Source organism: Lepidochelys olivacea (assembly GCF_965140295.1).
Source record: "Lepidochelys olivacea isolate rLepOli2 genome assembly, chromosome: 1".
NCBI lineage: Eukaryota > Metazoa > Chordata > Testudines > Cheloniidae > Lepidochelys > Lepidochelys olivacea.
Window position 1 is genome coordinate 250,365,451 of NC_140411.1, and position 17,167 is coordinate 250,382,617.

Consider the following 17,167-nt stretch of genomic DNA (forward strand, 5'->3'; position numbering starts at 1 on the left):
AGGAATCTTAGTTCACTAGATACAGGAAGAAGATAGGGACACTGAGTGTTGGGATGTACCTTGCAAATGCCCAGAAGCTGCAAACAGATTTTCATATTAAAGTTTCTGGAAGCCTCCTTAAATTCCAGAGCCTAATTCCCTTTACCTATTTTCTGAATAAAGCAACAAGAGAATAAGTGTCCAAAATTGGGACCTTACTGTAGAAAAGCACCTGGTTTGAGTAATTGAGATGTTACAGGAAAAGCCAGATCCACTTTGTGGACTAAGGATGCAAACAGCACAAGGGAACATTCTTAGAATTGCTTACTTTTGCAGATGAGAAACTGGACTGTGCCTCTTTCTTGGAAAATACCAATCACCAGAACATAGCCAGCTTCTATACAGAAAAATCTGGCAGCTATTCCCCGGGAAACATCAACAAGGAAGCAAAATCCAGAGAAATTATCCCTGCAAAAAGCTGACAGAGCTCAGAAATGATGGCTGAAGAGGACTGCTGGCAACCCATGTACCATACACTATTCACTCTGATGGGGAAGCCATCTGGGGAATTGCTACACACTGGACCAGAGTGCTATTCCATCTGGTCTGGTATCCTGCTTCTGGCAGAGGTTGGTACCAGATGCTTCTGAAGAAAATAGGGGAAAATCCATAATGCATCTTACCTCTTGTGCCATGAGATGACTAGGAGGAAAGGGGGTGAATTTCTTCTCTAATGCAACAGGTCATCAATTTATATTCTGAAGTGCGAGGTTTGATTCCCCCCCGCCCTTGCAATAGCAACTTAGCATGCATGATTAGATTTAGCATTTCTAAAATTCCTGTTAGGTTGTTGTTCTAGGATTTAGCCAAAGCTGTGATAAGGACTATTGTAGCTGGCATAGTCTGCCCCAGTTATTTTACCAGAGCAAATAAAAGATTGCAGAATCTGCAATTTGTAGTCATTGCAACTTTCCATAGAACACACTCTTCGAAGCATTGTGAATATATCCTCTATGAGCCAATGGGCTTCTGTCCTGATAGCTTTGCTTTTCTGCAAGGCTGGGTTGTTTCATAAACATGCCTTAGGCCCTGCCTATGAAGCAACCAAGCCACTTTTGAGCTCTTACTTTTCTTAGGCACATTTAAAGGTTGTTAGCAGAGAAATCCATTGGCTTTGATTTAGTAAGAGTTTCTCAAACTGTACTCAGAAGTTTTGTTCACAGGGTTGCAGCCTTTGAGACTCAAGCAAATATTAAGGGGTTTCTAGTATATGCAAGGATAGTCCTGTGGTCAAAGAACTGACTGCAACTCAGGAGATGTTAGTTCAATTCCTAGCTCCTCTGTGTACAAGTCATGTAGCCCTTCTAGGGCTCAGTTCTCCTCACATCCCCAATCTATGTAAAGTGGGGATGATGTGAAGACATTCATTAATTCTCATAAGGAAGTCACATTTCTTGGTGATATGAGCCATACAAGCACTTAGATCCATGAAAACCTCTGTTAAAACCTGTGAATTATGTATGAAGCCAAGTTTTGGGGAAGCCCTTTACCTTTGAAGCCTCCTAGAAAAGGTGATAGCAGGTGGCCTGCAAATTACCAACTGCCTTAATGTTTGCTGTTACTACCTATCAGGAATGGTCTTTGTAGACACCATTCCACCTTTTTGGGTGTCAGACATGAAACGGAATTGTTCAACAGCCAGTGGTTGAAAGCCCTACAGGGCACAAAGTGCCTCATGCTTCTGGTTTGATGGCTTGCTTAAATTTTCTACGTGTCACATCCCCATGGATCATTCAGCTGGCAGCTGAAATAAGGTAGACAATTTCCTGGACAGCATGAGGACAAGGCAGCCTGACAGCCCCAGAAGCTGTCTATTAATTGGAAGAGAGACAAGGTGGGTAAGGTAATATCTTTTATTGGACTAACTTAAGCTTGTCTCTCTCACCAACAGAAGTTGATCCAATAAAATATTACCTCACCCACCTTGTGTGTCTACTATCCTGGGACCGTCACAGCTACACTATGCTACATATTAATTGGAAGGGCAGCCACCCTATCAGAAGACTCCAAGAATTCCTTTAAAAATGAAATCTTTCTATGTGGCCCCTCCCCAGTGTCTTCCGATCTCAGGAAAAGCAGGGGCACCAGCATCCCTGGTGACAGGGGATAAGGGTAGTGGCTTGCAAGTCAGTTCACTCTTTATCCCCAAATCAAATTATAGGTAAGATTTCTGGGATTGTTGTGAGGGTACAAGTGGAGTTTGCAGTAGTATCAGAGCCTCAACACCAAGCTAGCTGAGAGGTTGAACCGGCAAAAGCTTGGTTCAGTGAAGCCTGAAAAACAGCCAAGTTTCTTGTAGTATCGTCTGGAGTTTTAGTGGGCCTGGCCTCATGAACAAGTGAAAGACTGAGGCCAAAGTTAAGCATGGTCTCCTATGAGCAGAGCTGCTACCTGTTTTTGTAGGAGGCTTATGCCATTTTAAAGAGAAACTAAGCCATGGGACACATTATGGTGGTCACTTGAAGTGTGGTTCTAGCCTCAAGAAACTAGAGACAGACCCCTCCCTAACTTCCAGATCAAGTCTGCTTTATTCACAAGTAATCAAGGGACCAGTTAGAGCCCTAACATGGTTTTTAGGCTTCCAGTTGAACTAGGTCAACCTGAGCTTGGAGTGCTGAGCTCAGTTTTCCTTCTCACTTCTGCAGTGTTGCCAATGTACAAGTTCATGACATTCAGTTCATGACAGCTCCTGTAGTCATGTGATTGCAAGAATCTGAGTTTTTGTTTAGAAAGAGTTTCTAGGCGGCCTGGCTGGGAGAAGAACATGACACTGAGCCCTACAGGCTCAAAAATTTAGAAGGCAACTAAAAAGAACCCAAAGTATGTATTGTCAAGGGTTTGCAAATCATGAGTCTCAAAGCCTCAGCACCAGTATTAATGATTCTGCAGGACAAGTTCTGACCTTGGGTTGCACTTGTGCAACCTGGGGCAGAGTCAAGCCATGCCACTTAGCTAACGGCTTTTGGATGATGCATGACTCACAGTAGCACAGGTAGGAGTAGAACAGTTAACACTCAGGCTAATCATTACAGTAAACAGCTGTGACACCAGCATGAGCAGCTCTCCTATTTATTTGGTCACTCCTCAAGCGGTTCTGGCTGAAGAGTACGAAATCCCCTCTGGTTTCTGAGGTATTACTATTTTTTCAAATATTTCTGCTACTCTTCATTAATAGGCCCTTGAATCGATAGAGTTTAATCAAGTTGACTGAAGTTGTCAGCCATTCACCCAGCTACATTTAACATACAGAAGTTGCTATTTGTCAGTGCCAGTGGGAATTAACCAACAATCAGCATCAGAAAGGGGTGCAGTCTCAAGGCCTAAAACTTGCGGTCTCCCCAGCATTGTCTTGTGCTCTGGGAGTGTCACGCTGGACTACTGTTGCATATTAGCAGGTCTGCATGTGTCAAAGTATTCTGAAGCCAAGTGAACAGTGCCAGCTTGGCTATTATGGACAGCTTCTCAGCTGGTCTAGCTTGGCATAGCTCCATTGGCACCAGCTGACAATCAAGCTATTCATATTTTCACTAAATTGAGTTTTACACTTTGCAACATAGGACTATGCCGCTGTGTTCTAAAGTGTTCTGAAGAGGTGTGTCCTAACACAACGAAGGTATTAAAAGAGTGCTGGATTTGAGGAACCGTTTCCTCAAAGCCTACAGTGTTTAGAACAGACTTTGAGGCTTGAAATACAATTAGGCCTGTAGAGAATCCATGCTATTCATATCCCTTTTCTGGGGCCAGGCTAAAAAACAAGTTCAGATTTTGAGTGATACAACAACAGGCATCATTTTATGGGAATACAGATTTCCAGGGGCAGCGGGGGGTTAATTCCTAGAAGTACTTCATACCCTGACTCCTATCTTTCAATGGCCTTCAGTTACACACGTGTAAACCAGAATGGCCTTTCACCAACAGAAGCTGAGCCAATGAAAGCTATTGCCTCACTCACCTAGCCTCTCCAATATCCTGGGGCTGACACTGCTACAACACCGCATACAAGGATGCTCCTGTTTAATTGGAGATTCTGCATGGTGGCCATATCACTAAGTGCCATCTTTAATTGGTTGCAGTTCATTAAACACTAAGTGCATGCATGGCCTCTGAAGCAGTTAGAGCTAAAGAAGAATTAATCGTACGGTCTTAATTTGGTTTCTATAAAGAACTGTAAAATTCATGAAAATAAGGTCCTCAATGTGGAGATTTTAGTAAAAAGTCAACTTCCCACATAGCAGAGAGAGTCATGTTCCCCTAACATAAAAATCCATTCATCTTACAGTGTGGTATGATCTTTGCCAGAACCAAAGCTGTAGGGAGATACCAGGCTATTTTTGAGCGGGGAAAAGGGTTTGTATGTGAAGAGTCTGCATATTCTCCAATTTGATAAATATCAGTTTGTCAAACTCTGCTTTGGGTGGCAAGGAGGAAAAATTCTGTCCCATGACAAATATTTCGAATTCTCATGCTTGCCCCAGTTCAAAGTTCATCAATTTTTCTGTTTTCACGATAAGACTTAAGTGATTTAATTTCTTCCCCCTGTAAAAAATGGGAATTTTGACTTGTGAAAAAGTACATTGTATTGCAATAGATTTCATAAAATGTGAAGAGCACTAGGCAAGAAATCAAGAGGAGGCTATAGGCAAGAGAGAGAGGACTTAACTGAGCACCAAGAGGAAGGAGAGTAGGAGGCAGAGATACAGGTACCATCTGGAACAGCCTACAAGCTCCAGAGTTGAACAGCAGCAGAGGTGTACAAGAGGGCAAACAATGCTAGTGCCAGGCAAGTGGAGAACTAAGGGAGAAGTAGCCATAAATATAAGTTTTGCCAGTGGTGAAAAGCAAGCAAAGTTCTAGTCTGAATTTTAAAAAACCTCACTGAGGATTGCCACAATGTCAAGTTTGTTTTTTAAAAATATAAAAAGACCCAATGATGCTAGTGATAAAACCTGAAGAGTATTTGTTAGAGATACATCTGCCTGTGCTATCTTTTCCACTGACTCCTCATCCCTTTTGTTATTGCAAAAGAAATTCATGAAGGCAGGATTTTTATTGCTTAAAGATCCCTTACCTGAAGTCTGATTTGGTTGCCATCTTTGCAGCAAATAGCTGGGGCAAATTAAGACAAAACTAAGGCCCAGAGCTACTGAAGTTTCCCAAATTCCCATGTTGATTCCTCTCCTAAATGTCTTTTTTCAAGTCTGATCTCATTCCTAAGTTAGGCAGCCCAGCTCTTCCCACCAGAAGTCAGCATTGGTTCTGCTGCCTGCTAAAAAATTGTGGCTGCTTCTGTACTTCTTTATAGCAGCTGGGGACCAATACCAAATATATCCCATCTTTATCCATTCTTGGCAACTAGATCGCAACAAAAATTCTAGGACTTATTTGAGGAATAAGCAACAGACTCCCAAGCCGCAGGATACTGTTTATAGAGCAAGTCCCAAGAGCAAAAAGGAGAAGGGAATGCAGGTTTTTGCTTACACTGTATGTCATGTTCATTCCCATGACTTGTCATCAACTCTTTAAATATTGAGCCATGTAGCTTTTCAGACAAGGGTCCTGACTGCATATGTAGGAAGTAAAGAGAAACAGAGGTAGCCCAGCTCAAATGAAATGTGGACTGGGGCCAGATTAGGTATTCCCTAGCAGCCAAGCAAGAACTTTGAGATTTTTAGTGGATCCAGGAACATGGTCTACACCTCCTTCCTGTTGCTTGTGTATGGGGTGGATGTAACATTTGACCCCCCACATTTTGAAATTAGGCAGCCAGCCTGATCTGGCAGAGGAGCCATCTGCCATCCCCAAAGTCAAGCTCTGAAACAAACAAAAAAGTCCCACACGTGCTGCCTTCTCTTCACCAAAGCACTCCTCAAGGAGCCAAAGAAGAAAAAAAAATTCTGCAACCTGAGGTAGCAACATCTGTTTAGAAGATGAGTCAATGGCTTTTCTAGTCATCTGCAGTCATTATGTCCTATGCACTAGGTGCTTTAGAGGTTCCAGTAGGAAGATAGGACTGAGGCAGCTTCCAAACCCAGCAAATATCTCCACTTCTTCCCTCAAGTTTGATCCTAATCTGTAGTGGAAAGATAAGGTGACCTCCATTGGCTGAATATTTATGCTAAAAACAACGAGCACAATTATGATGGGAGTTAATTCATGTAGCAATTAGAATTATTCATGTAAATGATCATTACTCACTCTGCACTTAAATCCATTCAAGTGTGACCTTTGAGGTTGGAGGTATTCTTTTATAAAGGGATTTCATTTTGCGGAACAACAAGGTAGATTCCAGTTAGGACCGGAAGAGGCCGTACTGGAGGTCTTGTGACTGTTGCACTTTGGCAGCTTGCAGAAGCATCTGGAAGTGGGATAGCTCATCTGAGGTTTTCAATATGCTAGATATTAGATATTGTGGCAAAAAGACAGTTGACCTATTTTGAAGGGAAAAGGACTGAAGCTGACTCGTGACCCCCTCCAAAGTTTCTCTTCTCGTCCCTACAAAAGGGCCTCTTGACTTCAAGAGCACAACCTTCATTGTTTCCAAGGAGACCTCAAGTTCTCTAGGCATCTCCAATACACCAGCCTTTTTAATAGGCCCAACAGCTACCTTGTTCTTTACCTCAGGCCAGTAATTATCAAGGTTGAGTCAGAGATGAATTAAGACTAACATGGCCAAAGTCACCTGTAAACATTGGCCCTTGGGTGCCCTTGGATGCCCGTGTCACATCTCTAAAGTGACTAGAAGGACCAATTGAAATAATAAAGCGTTAACAAGAAAACCTTTTGATCCTATTCTTAGGCTATGTCTACACTGGCAATTGAACGACAAACATTTGTCTTTCAGAGGTGTTAAAAAACCCTGAAAGACAAAAAAGTTTTGGTGACAACAAGCACCAGTGTGAACAGTGCTCTCCAGCTGACAATGCAAATGCTGCTCATTGTGGGGGTGGACATTTTTTTGTCAGCAGGAGAGCCGACAAACAGCGGCTACACTGCGCAACTTTTAGTGACACAGCTGTAGCGACACAGCCAGGTCACTAAAAGCTGTGTAGTGTAGACCTAGCCTTTAGTTACTCCACCTCTGCAAGAGGCAGTAGCTATGTCAGTGGGAGAAGCTCTCCTCCCAACAAAGTGCTGTCTACACTAGTGCTTAGGTTGGTATAACTGCAGTGGTTTTCAAAACATTTTTTTCTGGCGACCCAGTTGAAGAAAATTGTTGATTCCTGTGGCCCAACAGAGCTGGGGATGAGAGGTTTGGGTTGTGGGAGAGGCTCAGGGCTGGGGAAGAGCATTGGGGTGCAGGGGTGAGGGCTGTGGTGTGGGAATGAGGGGTTCAGGGTGTGGGAGGGGGCTTTGAGCTGGGGCAGGGGGTTGGGATGCAGGAGGGGGTCAGGGCTCTGGGCTGGGGGTGCAAGTTTTGGGCTGGGGATGAGGGATTTGCGATGCAGGAGGGGGCTCTGGGTTGGGGGGGGGGGCTCAGGGCTGGGGCAAGGGATTGGGGCACGGGCTTACCTTGGGTGGTCCTGGTCAGCAGCACAGCAGGGGTGCAGAGACAGGCTTCCTGCCTGTCCTGGCACCATGAACCGTGCTGCACCCCAGAAGTGGCCAGCAGTAGGTCCGGCTCCTAGGTGGATGTATGTAAGCAGCTCTGCACAGCTCTTGCCCACAGGCATCGCCACCCCCAGCCAATGGGAGTGTGGAGCCAGTGCTCGGTATGGGGGCAGCGTGCAGAGCCCCGTGGTCCCCCCGCCTAGGAGCTGGACCTGCTGCTGGCCGCTTCCGGGGTGCAGCGCGGTGTCAGAACAGGTAAGGACTAGCCTGCCTTATCCGGGCAGCACTGCTGACAGGGCTTTTAATGGCCTGGTCAGTGGTACTGACCAGAGCCACTGCAACCCAGTGCCTTACATTCTGCGTCTCAGTACTGGGTTGCAACCCGCAGTTTGAAAACCACTGAACTACAGCACACCCCTGCATGGTGATGTGACACTGAAGTAATTCTGTAGTGTAGACAAGGGCATAGAAACTGGGACTATACTCCAGTGAAAAGGAAGGTTTCAGAGTAGCAGCCGTGTTAGGCTGTATCCACAAAAAGAACAGGAGGACTTGTGGCACTTTAGAGACTAACAAATTTAATAGAGCATAAGTTTTCGTGAGCTACAGTTCACTTCATTGGATGCATAGAATGGAACATATAGTAAGAAGGTATATACATACAGAGAAGGTGGAAGTTGCCATACAAACAGTAAGAGGCTAATTAATTAAGATAAGCCATTATCAGCAGGAGAAAAAAAAATTTGTAGTGATAATCAAGATGGCCCATTTAGACAGTTGACAAGAAGGTGTGAGGACACTTAACATGGGGAAATAGATTCAATACGTGTAATGACCCAGCCACTCCCAGTCTCTATTCAAACCCAAGTTAATCGTATCTAGTTTGCATATTAATTCAGGCTTGTTGGAGTCTGTTTTTGAAGCTTTTCTGTTGCAGAATTGCCACCCTTAAGTCTTTTACTGAGTGGCCAGAGAGGTTGAAGTGTTCTCCTACTGGTTTTTAAATGTTATGATTCCTGATGTCAGATTTGTGTCCATTTATTCTTTTGCATAGAGACTGTCCAGTTTGGCCAATGTCCATGGCAGAGGGGCAGTTTCTATGCCCTTGTCTACACTACAGAATTACTTCAGTGTAACATCACCATGCAGGATGGCTAGAACGTTCAAGCAAAGCAACTTGTCTGTAGTGCAGTGCAAGTTAGTCAGGACATCACCTGCCAGCTGACAAATGCCAGACTCTCCCTGCAACTCTCCCAGCAAGTGAGCTGCCCATCTCCAAACTGCTGACCCTTTAATCACTACCCAGTCAGGTGTTCTGCCCTCTACCCTACCCATTGACATAGTTACTCCAGCCCCTGTGAGCAAGGGCAGTGGGAGAGAGCTCTCCCATCAGCCTAGAGCATCTGCATCTTACTGCTGTGGTAAGCTCTGTAGTGTAGCCCTAGCCCCAGCCACCAATGCAAACACTCCTGCAATTCTCCCTAACACGTTCATTAACATCCTCCCAGGAGCAGCGGAAGCTCCCTACAAGTGTGTGTGTGTGTGTGTGTGGGGGCATCAGTGACTAAACCGTGGCCTCCGCCCCCATGCTGCCCCTTCCCCTGCTTGTTCCTCTATGCTCTCTCCCCCATTGCTCATCCTTATGGCCAGTAATATGATGTAAAAAAAAGTGATGGGGCCATGGCCCCAAGCCTCCCATTTCTACCACCCCTTTCCCCACTGCCTCGTTTCTCTACTTCTCCCTTGAGAACTCCCTTGAGTTTCTCCACCTCTCCCTGACCCTTCTCAAGTGCCAACCCCGCTCAGCAGTCCAACCTCTCCCTGCCACAGACATCTGACTCCCATCCAGTTTACAGAGGGTGAGGCACCTGGAAGATGTTCTAAGGCTGATGTCCTAGTCCTAAACTTTAGGTGCCTAGAGTAACTGGTGCTAAGCAGAGTGTGAAATGTCTGAAGTAAGGTGTTATATTTGCCAGATTGACTCCTCCTCCCATCCCCCAGGTTATGCAACATTCTGCTTTGCTACAACGTATTTCACTTGCCAGAAATAATCCAGCCTTAACTTTCTATTAGCCACCCATCAACTACCTTCTGAATACTCATCTGATAGAATTCTAAAGCTGCTGGAGGACTTTAGGCATCACTCTCTGCATTTCTAGGGTTAATGTCTGGGTGTGAGAACCTGTCTCACTGCTGTGTCCCTTCTTCTGCAACAGTAATAAGTGTCTTAACTCAGACAACGTGCCTTAATTGTTAGACTATCTGAAGCCTTCACTGATGATCAGTCTTGTACTGCCTGCAACAATGCTATGTTTATTCAAAAAGGATTTTCTCTTTGATCATACTAACCTTTGTGTATTAATTTATTGGTACTGTATATGCTAAAGTACAAAATCGTTGTTGGCCAAGTAATCACCTTCATAACAGGTTTCAGAGTAGCAGCCGTGTTAGTCTGTATTCGCAAAAAGAAAAGGAGGACTTGTGGCACCTTAGAGACTAACCAATTTATTAGAGCATAAGCTTTCGTGAGCTACAGCTCACTTCCTCAGATGCATATGCATCTGAGGAAGTGAGCTGTAGCTCACGAAAGCTTATGCTCTAATAAATTGGTTAGTCTCTAAGGTGCCACAAGTCCTCCTTTTCTTTTTGCTTCATAACAGGGGTGTTTTGGCTCACACTTAGTTGTTCATTTTAACTGCAATACCGTACTACAGGGCGCAGGGTTCTGCCCACAATTTTTATCTCACTTCACACAAGACAATGACACAGAGCATATAAAAGTCAAGTAATTTGAGAGGGAGGCAGTCAATTTGTTCATTATTTCACTGCCAGGACATCACATCAAGGATCACAGAATATTTTGGAACCTTTTGGCATTCAGCTTTTGGGAGCCACAGGAATCAGGATGTAGGAATCCTGAGTCTTTGTTTCAGAAATATTCCTTTGAAAGTGTCCAAGCCAGCTGTAAGGTGTTCTACAAGAAAATTGAGTTTTTCTTTTTGCTCAGCACAGCAGGTCTGCTGACCAGCTTGCAGCCTCAGAAACTGCTACTGAGTTTAGGGAAGGCAGATGGTCTCCCAGTCACTGTGCAGCAAGCACACTTTGCTCTCCAGCATATCTCTCTCTCAACAGATTCAGCTGGAATCAGGGTTTCTGGGAACTCAGGACTAAGCTAAAGCCAGTCTGCAGCTGCCAAGATGACTAGCAATAATTTAAAACTTTCCTGATTAGCAGCCTGTGCAACCTTAATGAAGTCAGAGTTGTATGGGGCAGAATTTGTCAACAAAACATATATAGGTGGGCGGAACGCTGTTTCCACTGAATGCATCTGATGAAGTGAGCTGTAGCTCACGGAAGCTCATGCTCAAATAAATTGGTTAGTCTCTAAGGTGCCACAAGTCCTCCTTTTCTTTTTGTGAATACAGACTAACACGGCTGCTACTCTGACACCTATCTCAAAGTGTCTGTGCACTCTATATCTTATAACAATACAGCACTGAACTACTGTAAGACAAATGCCAGCTCAACCAGCCTGCCCTATGAAGTTTCAATTAAATATGCCTGTATCATGGTGTGTAGTTAGCTATCAACCCAGATAATAAATTAATCTTTGTAAAGCACTGAGGATATAAAATGCTGTATCAATGCTAGGGATTATTCAGTAGTCCTAAAGAGAAACGATTACTTGGGGTAGGAATTATCCACAGCTTTAGTTAGCATTTCAATCACTGGTTGCTTGCTGTAAAATACTGAGCTGGGAATATTTGGAAGTTAGCAAGAAAGAGTCCAAACTTTGCTATAATATTTGTAGTCCAGGATGTGAAAGCACCATTGTTAACTGGAGGTTTTAAATTCTTCACAGTAAATTGAATGAGAGGACCACAGAAGAGGTTCGTAGATTGGCCACACTTTGCCTGAACTGCTAACAATCTTAAATTTAAAGAACCCTCCAGGATGCCTGCAGAAAGGCATTGTAAGGCAAGTGCCTAAGCCAGCAGTGCCTCTGAAAGGAAAGTATCAACTTTTAACAGTCCTCCTGGATCTTTGTGCTCAGAACAAAGTCTGGCAGCCTGCTCCGAGCAATAAGTGTGTTGATAAAAAAGAAAAGTAGAGGATAGATACTTACTTTTTTGGGGTCAGCGTAGGTGCCAAGTCCAATCACTGGGATGCTGTTCCCATCGCTCAGAGGTATGCGGTGGTTTGCAGCCGTTAGATTCATGATGCAGATGATAAAACACTTGACTGCAACTTTCTAACAGACTGAATGAAAGCAGCAAGAGCCCACTTTGTGTGTGGCGCGCGCCCCGGGCTATGGCACTAGAGGGCGCGCGCGAGAGAGCGAAAACTTCGGCTCCTCAGCCTGCCCTGGGCCAGCAGCACGCGTGCGATCCTCTAAGAACAGCCTGGGGTAGCGTTTCCAACTTCGTCATGGGACAGGACTGACAGGCCAGGCCAGGGTTGCCCTTCCATTCTCCTGAAAGCAAATTTGCAGCAGGGTGAAATATTAACTGCCCGCTCTCGTTAGGCACGGGGGGAGCGACTCAGCGCAGGAGAGATGGTCCCCGTTCAACCAGCTTCATCAAAAGCACGCGAGTTTTCTTTTCCGGGTGGCTTTAAGTACCTGCTAAAAGCAAGGGTGTGCTAGGAGCGCAGGAGGAGAGAGAGGAGGCTGAAAGGGGGTTGTGGTTTTCGGGGAGCGGTCTGCGTGTGGCTTATGCTTGCAGCGGGCTTCCACTGCCAGACAAGGTTGGTCTGTTTGCTGACTCCTCCAATCACTTCAGGGCTCATCGCAGGAGGAAATACGGGTTTTTGGAACAAGACATGGTTCCTGTCAAACCAGGAGCTACCCATCAGCCTTTAGCTCAATCTTCACCTCCCCAGCGGCTGGTGTGTGCCAAACCATTAAATGTAGTAGCTACACCTGGGCGGCAACCTGTCAGAAGTGGCCTGCCAAGTCTTCATTTATTCACTCTAGTTTAAGGGTTCGCGTGCCAATAATACATTTTAATGTTTTTAGAAGGTCTCTTTCTATAAGTCTGTAATATAGAACTAAACTATTGTTGTATGTAAAGTAAATAAGGTTTTTAAAATGTTTAAGAAGCTTCATTTAAAATCAAATTAAAATGCAGAGCCCCTCCCCCCCCATCCCGGACCGGTGGCCAGGCCCCGCACCGTGTGAGTGCCACTGAAAATCAACTCGTGTGCCGCCTTTGGCACGCGTGCCCCTGAGCTACACTATCCTGGATTCGCCTTCAGTCGCGTCTGCTCTCCCTCCCATTGATTCGTTCACTGTTCCTATTGCCCCTCTAAGCATGCAGGTTCCGATTATGCTAGTCCTTTCACTTTCAGGACGATGGTCCATGATTTTATTAATGGAAGACTTGTTTTAAACCCCTTATTTACATCAGTCCATTCCTTTACTTTCAGGAGAGGAAATCCAGTACCCATCCCCTGGTTGTCATTGTTTGCCTCTAGATCAGACTTGGCTAATTCATTCCCCTGCCCAAAGTCAGAGGTTGTCTTTTTGGGGGGGAAAGGGTGCTTTTCAGTCTTTACATTATTTACAAATCAGATGATTTAGTTGGGGATTGGTCCTGCTTTGAGCAGGGGGTTGGACTAGATGACCTCCTGAGGTCCCTTCCAACCCTGAGATTCGATGATTCTATGATTCTTCTTCCAGTAATGAAAGGACAACTCCAAACCCATGTGAAAGATTCACAAGAGCAACATTCAATTTAGCATTTCAGTCAATGGCACCAGTTGTTCATTGCTTTTTATATTAGTAGTAGAGATTATCCCTTTGATTATTAATACCCCAGTTACTAGCATGAAGCCCCAGTTATTCCCATCACTTCTGTCTGTGCTAAACTTGTATTTGTAAACAGGCACATTGAATTTCCTTTCCTATTAATGCTGTTCAGAAACTGACATTTAGGGTTCACTTCTTCAGCTGTTGCATGTGCCCACTGTTGAAGTCAATTGGAATTACATGTGCATCAAAACACTCAGGAGATCCCTTGGCCAATTTAGTTTCCATTTCAAATGTATTCAGCATGTGCCTTTTTCTGTACCTAATCTTCATACGGCCCTTTTGTCCTCCCCCATCCAGGCATAAAAATCTTTCTCCTGGTTAGTCTCATTTAAGCACCTTTTCACAGTTCTGTCCCAGCATCAAGCAAAAAAGTGTTAGGGACTCATTCAGTTGCAATCCACCCATTTATACATTAAATACAAAAGGACCAGGGCACTGGGGCCAGGATGGAAATAAGATTCAGTCTCTCTTCTCAGCACAGAAGTGTGTTACACCCTCCTCACCAGACATTGTAGCACAGATTATTTTATTTTTTAATTAGGCCTTTAAATCCATAGTTAGCTGTCTAAAGGGCCCCAGTTTTTCAGAAGGGGGAAACAGCATCTAACCTCTTCCACTGACTTCAGTAAGAGCTGCTGGATATTTTAGGAAAGGGGGAGAGGAGAAGAGAAACAAGCCAACTTATTTACATGGCTAAACACAGATTTGAGAGCTTAATGTTAGGCACTCTAGGTGCTTGAGTTAGTATATTGCAATCACAAATGACTGCAGCCCTCCACCCCCAAATAGCTTTAGAGGCATGAAATAAGGAAAAATGCTACTATACTAATGCATTTTGATAGCAATGGAGAAAGTTTAGAGCACAGGGAATTGATGAATGGTCCATTCACTGTGGGCAGAAGTCCTAACTTCTCTAACTTTATCCCATTATGATTTACTTCATTTATTTATTCTGAATTTTAAAATCCCTCACATAAATAGTTCCTGCTCTGTTACAGTAAGCTATCCCACATACCAATGATGTCCCCAAGGGGACAGTCCCTTTCTGAAATCCAATTTAAGTCTCTCCTTTTCTAATCTCACACCTAGGTTATGCCCTTATCCCACAGTGTAAATAGATTTCCCAGCTCCATTTGTGCTTCATCTAGTTATTTTCTATCCTATAATTAAGGTCTTGATGTTTTCGCTCCGCTTTTAAATCTACACATGTAGAAACATTTTATGGGTCTTGCCTTATATCCAATTGAAATGGAGACTCAGCAGAATTGTTTCTCAACCCCCAACTTTGTGGTGTAGGTTATTTCACTGTTATACATCCTAATACCCCACTTCCTTGCTTTGTAGCAGGTGTGCAATTTGAAGAGGCATGTATGAGTGTCACTGGCTGAACCTATTTAGGAGTGCACCTGGGGGGGGGGCGGGAAGAGAAGAATGGCACTGTCAAATATGGTATTGTCTGTTTCCAAATCACAGACAACTCTGATCCATAAGCATTCAAGACCATTTGTATCAGTGGCCTAGCTCAGGCATTCCTAATCATTATTGGTCTGTGTACCTACCACCTTCTTAAAGGATTGATATTTGAAGTACCACATGCAAACTTCTTTTTGTGCACATTTCTCTCAGGTCCTTACAGGCCTAATTTACATCTTTCCAGACTACATAGTGTAGCTATATGCGTTGTGGCTGCCGGTTTGGAGCCACTCTCGACTAGCTATGTATGCATGCATCATGGAACTTGTGGAGCGGGACCTGGAACTTCACAAGTTCACCTCAGTAGGCTGTCAGGTCTGAAACAGGAGCTGCTTGTAATGAACAGTGATCCCGCTGCCATTTGGCACCAACGGGCTTCTGTGTCACAGCAAAATAATGCTACAGCTGATGTGAGATGCAAAGGATTAAAGGCAGGGAATATAATCAGTGCCAATCAACATGGGTTTATGGGAAACCGCTCTTGTCAAACTAATCATCATTTGATGAGATTACAAGTTGGTCAATAAAGATAGTTTGTGTATACTTAGAGTTGTGAGAGACATTGGACTTGGTACTGTACAGCACCTTAAGGAACGACACAAAAACTCCAACATTATGTGGATTAAAAACGGGTTACATAATGTATTTATAAGAGGGAGAATCAACCAGCACCTACGTTTCCAGTGGGGTCTCACATGTAGGGCCAAGGACATGATTTGTCTTTTTTTTTTTTTAAATGACTTGGAAAAAACGAAATTACTGAAGTTTGCAGGTAACTCGGGGAGTGGTAAATAATGAAAAGGCCAGGTTACTGATACAGAGCAATCTGGATCACTTGGTAAAGTGGGCCCAGGCAACAATATTTATTTCAATATGGCCAAGTAGAAGGTCATACACATAGGAACAAAGACTATAAGTCACATTTACAGGATGTGGGGACTTCTCTGGAAAGCAGTGACTCTGAAAGAGACTTGGGCATCATGGGGGAGAGTCAGCAAAACATGAGCTCCCAGGGCAACGCTGTGACCAAAAGGGCTAATGTGATCCTTGGATGTATGAACAGGGGCATAGGTACCGACTCCGTGGGTGCTCCGCACCCACCAGCAGCCAAGCTCCCCCATCCTTTGCCTCCCCCAGGATGCCCCATCCCCACTCCTCCCCCTCCCTCTCAGCATTTCACACCACCCACCCCCTAACAACTGTTTGGCGGCACTTAGGACTTTCCAGGAGGAAGGGGGAGGAGTGGGGACAGGCCACGCTTAGGGGAGGAGGCAGAGAAGAGGTGGGGTGGGGACTTGCAGGAAGGGGGCGGGGCAGGAAGGGGCAGGGCCAGGGCATCAAGCACCCACCAGGCAGAGGGGCAGTCTGTGCCTATGAACAGAGGAGTCCTAAATAGAAGTAAAGAGGTTATATTGCCTCTTTATTTGGCACTAGTGCAACTGTTGCTAGAATACAGTGACCAGTTCTGGTAACCACACTTGAACAAGGATGTTGATAAGTTGGAGAGGGTTCATAGAAGAGCCTCAAAGAATTATTAAAAGATTGGAAAACATGCCTTATAGTAAGAGACTCAAAGAGCTGAATCTATTGTGATCATGTCAGTCCTAAGTACCTACACGAGGAACACAGATTTCATAAGAGGGCTTTTCAGTCTAGCAGACAAAGGTATAACAAGATCAAATGGCTCGAAGTTAAACTGTAGACAAATTCAAGCTAAAAATAAGGCATACTTTAACAGGGAGGGTAATTAACCATCAGAATAATATGTCAAGTGTGGTGGTGGATTCTCCATCCCTGGCAATTCTTAAATCAAGATTGGATGTTTTTGTAAGATAGGCACTCATTCAAAACGTGGCCATAGGATTTGAAGCAGGAATACATACAGAGAAGTCCTATGGCCTGTGTTATGCAGAAGGTAAGACTAGACTATCACAATGGTCCCTTCTGGCCTTAAAAATATATGGAGATAAATCAGAGTTACCTTTGTAGAATTCTTGAGAATCACTAGAGCCATGCTAATTTGGACTTGGGGGAGGGACAGAGAATGCTCATGGAGAATATCCTGCTAGCATCCACCTTTTGTATCAAGGAGGATCCAGATTGGCCATCTCTGCTGAGCTTCTCTGTAGTAGTAGTAGGAGATACTACCTGCAGAGGCAGCCATTCAGGCCTTTGTAGGTCAGAAAACATCTTGAATTCTACCCAGAAGCAAGTAGGCAGCCAGGGCAGATCTCAAACCAGAACTTGTGTCCTTGTGGTGAAATACTCATCCTGACAAGTGGGCCACTGACTTCT

The 17,167-nt window shown here is 44.4% G+C and overlaps 1 protein-coding gene across 2 annotated transcripts in view; it reads right to left on the reverse strand.

The window, feature by feature from the left end:
• AKR1D1 (aldo-keto reductase family 1 member D1) overlaps positions 1-12,161 on the reverse strand; it is a 54,659-nt gene extending 42,498 nt beyond the window's left edge. Inside the window, exon 1 of one of the 2 annotated variants that reach the window (XM_084617429.1) lies at positions 11,714-12,161. In XM_084617429.1, the coding sequence (XP_084473555.1) occupies positions 11,714-11,806 (93 nt within the window). In that variant the 5' untranslated portion in view covers positions 11,807-12,161. The remainder of the gene's footprint in view (positions 1-11,713) is intronic. The other variant, XM_084617428.1, reaches the window with a different exon arrangement.
• Positions 12,162-17,167: the final 5,006 nt, after the last annotated feature.